The following is a 7528-nucleotide window of genomic DNA, read 5'->3' as shown; positions in this document are numbered from 1 at the left end:
TATATTCGACGTCAGGAGTTGGTGAACAACTCTCGACAGTCCTTTCTCGATGTCAAAAGTTATATTCCCGACAGATTTCTATTGACTAAACTCACGATGATCAATACGTTGTCGGAAGAGGATCTCCCAATACGTTTTCCATCATTTTTCGGCGATTTCATGTGTCGGGAAAAGTGTGATTTCTTGTAGTGTAATTTGAACAATTCAAATTAATCCAAAATTAGTTCTAAAAAACCTTGTTGAGCTACAAAAGGGACCTTATGGACCCATAGATTAAAGCTCCAATGGTACTTTTATATTTAATTAAACTTCTTTAATTAAATTATTCAACATCCATTAACTGTCGGTCACTCTACTAAAGACGGCCAACAGATGCACTCTTCACACTACAGATATATTTATGTGTCCATTGGATATAACTAGTCAATAATGCTATGACTCTTCACAAATTACTCATAAGTACATCTAGGTCAAAATTACCGTATTTTCCTTGTAATTACATCTAACTCTTTAAGTACCACTTATCACTCTAATGAACAATAAGTCATAGTACAACTATAGCCAAACCACTCTCGAGCCAAGAGACGGTGTGGCGCCACATTGTTCAAGCCCCGAAATCAGCCCTTAAGGGAACAATTTATCAACTTACCTCAATATTAGGGAAGGAGTGAATTCTGTCTTGTGTTGCTGTGTTCCCTGCTCCCCAATTAGATGGATCCCCAAAATAGTAGGCTTATTGAGTTAACGGTCTAGCCATTCTCACCTATATAAATCAAAGGACTGCCTTCATAGACAGAAGTTCACAACACATTCAAGATTTAGGTCATTTCACCTACGGTCATCCTGGTGAAATGTAAGTCTTTATTATTAACCGTGTTATATAATGAGACTATTCATTTCGTTGTTCGGTCTTATACAAACTTCTTTGCATAAAATACTCCCACTCACATGTCTCTACATGAATGATCAGGATCAGATCATTTGATAGCACTTTACAACAATTGTAACATCTACAAAGCAGGGTGTATTCGTAGTGTCAACAGGATAAGATACCTAACCTTATCCATCTACTACAGACCATTTAGGTTATCACTTAAACATGATCCACCTGTATGTCTCTACATTCAATGTTTAAGCTACAGTCTTGGATGTTAGTTTATTGGTTTGTGGGTTAATACTACTAAATGTCGAATAAAATATCTCATATTTTATTAAATAAATAAAATTATTTTTATATTACAATTACAAACTACAAGACCTACGAGATTTAGGGCATCAACCCAACACACATTTCATAAAGAAAATATTTAAATTCTTAATCACATTTTAAGAAGTAAAAACAATTAAAGAAAACTACAAGTTTGGCATAATAGCCATTTAGTTTTTAAAAATTAAACTTTATAAATACTATTTTCACACTTTTTTTTTTTGTTATTCACATTTTATTGAAATTCAAGTCAATGGTTCGAATTAACTAAAACAAAGCCGTTTTCAAAAAAATATGTTTATTTTTTAAATTTGGTTAAGTCAAATTTACTTAAGAATATGAAAATACGAGAAAGCAAACATAATTTTCAAAAATTAAATATAAAAATTAAATTGGTTATTAAACAAGATCTACTTGTTTTTTTTTTTTAAAACAATAACAAAGAAACTTAGTAGAACGTAGAAGGTAGTGTTTATAAATATAATTTTCAGAAAAAAAATAAAATAGTTATAAAAAAGTGACTTTAATTATCCTCAAAATTAATAAGAAGTTATAAGTATTTGTGTTAAAGACAACAAACTCACATATCTCCACATTGATTATGATAATAGTGGGCATAAAATCTTATAGTTTTGTTTTTAGTTTCACTCAAAAAGTATAATACCTATAGAGAGAACGAAATTTAACAACGATTGGCTCTAGAACGAAATTTATTTGTTAAAGTAAGCAAAACTCAAAATTAACATAAAACGTGTATCCTTGACCATTTATGATCTAAGATTTGAATCTTTCCAATCTAATATTGTATTAAAAAAAAAGAGTGAAATGTGTGCTTAACTTAATTGAAGTCTAAAACAATGAAAGAAAGACAGAGACTTTGTGGGTATTTGAAATGGTCAACCAATTTTGTTCTGTAATTTAAGGTGTGATTATGATAAGGATACACTTTGACTAAATATACAACTCTCTAACGCTGAAATTTAATAACACATATTTAAATACAACAACTTGACACAACTATATAATCCGATTGGCCTAAAAACTAATACAACTTGGCGGGAAAAAAATTACAAATTAATGATTTTTTTAAAATTATATATTTTTTAATTTAAATAGAAAAAAATATATTATTTTCCAATCTTATTTTCTTATTCTTCAAAATTTAGCAGAATTAAAAAAAATATATTTTTAAGTGTATCATAATTTTTTTCACACACATCCATCTATCTATATATGGTTTAATTTTAGTTACTTCTAAATGTAGAAATTTAGTTTTAGTATTATAGAAAACTATTAAAATTAGTCTTATTTGTGATTAATTTCTTCTTATTCTTCTTCTGGTAAGTCTATAACATTAGTCTTCTCTCTATCATTTTTCTTTGAAAGATATATATTTACATCATGTCTTTTTTTTTTTTTTTTTTTTTTTTTTTTTTTGGTTTAATGAAATCTATTATTATTCTTCTTTAGTGAGTTCAATAAAAATTAGTTTCATACTAACATTAGATATTAAATTTAATATTTATTTAAAACATAATAACTAAAATGGAATGAATCTCAAGGTACAAGCATCACTTATGACCTAGCCAATTTTCTTTTTTGTACAAGGAGAAAAAGTGTTACTTGTAGTGAGCCAATTAAATTAAATATAGTACTAGAGTCAAAACCTTAGTTAATTTCCTTACATGAGGAAAGATTAAATCCCTTCATCATATTAATTGAAAATATATTAAAGAACCTATGCATAATTTTTTTAATTTAAATATTTAAGGATGGGAGTTGGTGAGTGATGGATTCTCTCTATAAATGGGTATGAGTTGACTTCCAAATTTTCTACAATGATGTAGCATTCAAACTATAATATTTGGATCTAAGTCTTACACTCTTATTTTAATAACAACTTGTAATATTTTAATTAGTTTAAATGAAAAGGAAAATAAAAAATAAAATAAAATTGTCATTGTCCTATTTGTTCAATAATTCCTAAATGGAAGAAACATTCCCCAATGTCAAAGCAAAATAAAATTTCTATGCAATAATGTACAATGAGATGGTGAAAGTATAACATGTCATATTCTACTATATATTGAATGAGTTTGGTGTTGTATTTATTCAAGTATCACCACCATAAATCAATTAATTCACCATCTCCATGAATTCTGTTTCATTATTAGAACCTGAATAAAAAGTTTTGCTTCAATAGTAATACTTAGGTAGTTAACCAAAATTTTTTTGAGCGTTAATAATTTTGTTTTCCTTTACAACCATGTTCATAAAATGCGTTTAAAATATTTTTTCAACTAAACTAACCATTAACTATAGGAAATTATATAATATAGTCTTTCCATATTTCTAAGGTTGGACAAGGAAATGAATAGGATCGATTTAAACATAGGTAAAATATTAAAATATTCACACATTGTTTAACTCAAAAAAACATTGGCATGACCATCAACTCAATCCGAATATATCTATGATATATGTAATATTGTTATAGAAATTGAACTTAGTGAACCCTAAATGACCTTAATGTTAAACATTCAAAAGTTTTGAGATTTCTTTCCCAAAGTGTGATATATATACACATATAAGTATGTATACTTACATATGTATAGGTGTAGATTTTTTAAATAAAATAATATGAATTTAAACATGAAAGGTGAAAGAAAACAAATATATTTAAATGATGCAAAAGATATTCTTTCTTCATATTTAATCCAAAAGATCTTAGAAAAAGTTAAAATATCATCTGGATTCATATACTTAGAATTATAAATTTAATTCCTACTATTAGTTTATTGTTGATTTAAAAAAAAATCTTTTTATTATCTATTAAAATTTTTTACTATAATTTTTGGAAAGACATTCACAAAAATATTTGTTAGATGATAAATTTACCTTTACTTATTAGTTTTGGGGTCAATTAGTGCTTTAAGATGGTATCGGAGTGATCAACATATCCTAAGTTCAAACCCCTCATTCTAGATTGTTGAGTCTTATTCGTAATTTTTAGGTTAATTGATGATTTAGAAACTTTTTATTATTAATGATTCAATTTCGATAAAGATTAATAGGTTAGAGACTAAATTTAATGTTCACACACTAAAATATGAGTAGTAGGAAGGAAAATGATATTTAAAAAAAAAAAAAGAAAAAAAGTTCTTATGATTTATAAGATAAACCTGTTTGAAAAGTCTAACTAAGCTTCATCACTTTCTTCAATCCTCCGCCCAACTTCTACGTTCGTTGATTCAACCATTACAGCTTCTCCATTGACTACCATCATTATATTCCCAATCCACATTCCATTTCTCTCTTAATTCCTCAATTAGTTTCATTATACTCGAATTTCTTTCACAATCGCCATTCCAATACAGAGTAAAAAAATTTCACAATGAACGATCTGTTCTCCACAGATTCCTTCCGCCGCGAGCAGCATCAGCACCCCCATGACTCCGTCGAGATGTCCGTCGACGCGCCGTCGTCAACAACGATCAATCTCAACAGCTTCTTCGACGACGTGGAGTCCGTGAAAGCAGAATTAACGGAGCTCGATCGGCTCCATCGAAGCCTCCAGAATTCCCACGAACAGAGCAAAACTCTGCACAATTCGAAGGCGATTAAGGATCTCCGATCGCGAATGGAATCGGATGTAACTTTAGCTCTGAAGAAGGCTAGGTTTATCAAGCTCCGGTTGGAGGAACTGGACCGGTCCAATGCAGAGAACCGGAATCTTCCTGGTTGTGGCTATGGCTCCTCCGCCGACCGGTCGAGAAGTTCCGTCGTCAATGGATTGAGGAAGAAGCTGTGTGATTCGATGGAGAGCTTTAACAGATTGAGAGAGGAGATTTCGAAGACGTATAAGGAGACGATTGAACGGAGGTATTTTACAATTACAGGGGAAAATCCTGATGAGAAGACTGTTGATTTGTTGATCTCTACAGGTTTGATTTGATTTTCAGTTCGTTCTTCTTTAATCCTAATAATCAATTACATGATGAACATCAAATTCAAATTCAAGTTTCTATGATGAATAAACGGCTAAAGGATTGTTTTTTTCCCACTATAATATATTCATAGCATAGCCAAAGACATTTTGTCCATTTCTGAATTTCTCTTTTTATAATACTCTAGTAATTTTAATTTAGGATAAAAATTTGACTTTTTTTTTTCTATTTTTTTTTAAAATTAACCTTATAAAGGCCAAAGTTTAATAACTGAAAAAAAGGGGAAAAACTTTTTAATTTTTTTTTTCTAAACATAATTGATTAACAATTTAAGTATTTCTTTTCCAAAAATTTGAAAAGCATAACATAATATTGAGAAAACAAGAATAAATTTAAGTTGTGTCTAATATACCTACACGTTAGAAGTGATTTTCTATCCATCAGATTAAAAATAGTTTATGATTGTTTTTAAATCAATCTGATTTAATAAATAAAATATTATTTTTATTTATTTTTAATTCTATTGGTTTTTCAAAAATCACTTTCAATCCTCTAAAATTAGAAAGCTATATATACATTACATGTAATACAAATTAGTAATTCTTTTAAAAGTGCTTATAAAAAACGACGTATTTTAAAGGATTTTTTTTTTCAAAGTAATCCCAAACACATAATTTTAATATATATTCTAACTTTATAAAGTATAGATACAAAATTGAAAGTTGTATTAAAAAACTTAGTCTAAAAATCTATTGACTAATTTTGAGCAAATACATACTATTTTGCATCCAATATATAAAAAACTGATGCAGAAATATTGTTGAGTGTGAAAAAAAAGTGTTTTAAGCCCTAAAGCCCCCATTTGATAATATTTCCATTTTTTTCTAATTAACAAAAACAAAAATGTTATAAACAAACCCTTAAATAGTCATTTAAACATAATTTTTTTAAGTTCTTAAGGTATAGAACTAAATCCACACTAACATAAAAAGTTTAGATAACAAATTTATTCTTTTTAGCTTTATTTTGATAATACTTTTTGGGTTTTCAAAAGTTGTGTTGATTATCACACAATTCAATTTTCATCTTTTCTGAAGTCTTAACTCATTAGCCAAAATTTCAAATTTCAAATTTCAAAAATTATCATTTGTATTTTTTTTCCATAACTTTTGGGTTCTTGTCAAAATTAACAAAGAAACTAAAATAGTATTTATAAACTTAATTCTTAAAAATAATAAATAAAAAAAAACAAAAATTCAAATATTTATCGAACAGATCTTTCATATTTTAGAACTTAGAGTATTATATATTGAAATGAACTAAAAGGACGTATATTGTAAAAGGCGAAAGCGAAACATTCTTGCAAAAGGCAATACAAAAGCAAGGAAGAGGCAGAGTTTTGGAAACAATCCAAGAGATTCAAGAAAGGCACGACGCAGTGAAAGACATAGAGAAGAATTTGAGAGAGCTACACCAAGTTTTCATGGACATGGCGGTGCTGGTTCAAGCGCAGGGGCAGCAGTTGGATGACATTGAAAGCCAAGTTACTCGAGCCAACTCCGCCGTCAAGCGTGGCACAACGGAGCTACAAACTGCAAGATACTACCAGAAAAATACCCGCAAATGGATCTGTATAGGCGTCAGTGTTCTTGCAGTCATTCTCTTCATTATTATCATCTCTGTCGTCCTCTCAAAGAAGAAGAACAACAACTAGCTAGTAAGCATTCGAATGCATCAAAGCCAAATGATTATCAAATTAAACTTTAATTATTTTCTCAAAATTTAAACAAAGTTGCTTTTTGTGGATTGATGGTGTGTATTCTGTTTTTATTTCGTATTAGAGCAAAAGATCATAACTCTGTAATGTCAAGTACTATTCATTTAATATTAACTTTTATTTATTGGGTTTTCTATAAAATTTTCAAATCCAAAAGTGAGGAAAAATATCATAACTACATTAAATTTACTTCTATCCATGAGTTTAAGTTTTTTTAATCAATTGGTGATGTAAAACGACTCATAATTTCTCTAATATTATTTTAACATATTTTGAAGAAAAACACTTAAATTCTTAAACATAACTTCTAAAAACAATAACAAGTTTTTGAAAACTACTTCTTCTTAGTACCTTCAATATTCATACCTTATATTTATACTATCTACAATGGCTTAAGGGGAAAAACAGTCACAAATGGGCCTCCATAGTGTTGGGAAAAACCTCCCCAACTTCTACCACATGAAAAAGTAGAAAAATGATAGAAAAAAATAAAAGAATAATTTTCTCTCTCTTAACCCCAATTACAATAACACTCTTTCAAAGCTTCCCTACAACAATTTTGGGTTTCAATGTCGGTTGAAAATAGTAGTCTCAGAT

General features: G+C 28.7%; 1 protein-coding gene across 1 annotated transcript; it reads left to right on the top strand.

Moving 5' to 3' along the window:
- The first annotated feature begins 4371 nt into the window (after positions 1-4371).
- On the top strand, positions 4372-7072 carry LOC120074286 (syntaxin-121-like). Its single transcript, XM_039027366.2, has 2 exons — positions 4372-5151; positions 6498-7072. The coding sequence occupies exons 1-2, from the start codon at positions 4602-4604 to the stop codon at positions 6866-6868; spliced, it is 921 nt and encodes a 306-aa protein (XP_038883294.2). The 5' UTR covers positions 4372-4601; the 3' UTR covers positions 6869-7072.
- The last annotated feature ends 456 nt before the right edge of the window (positions 7073-7528 follow it).

This window comes from Benincasa hispida, chromosome 3 (assembly GCF_027475165.1).
Source record: "Benincasa hispida cultivar pf3 chromosome 3, pf3_genome.v1.1, whole genome shotgun sequence".
NCBI lineage: Eukaryota > Viridiplantae > Streptophyta > Magnoliopsida > Cucurbitales > Cucurbitaceae > Benincasa > Benincasa hispida.
Note: the sequence above shows the minus strand (reverse complement) of the source record. Positions and strands in the feature narration are given on the sequence as shown.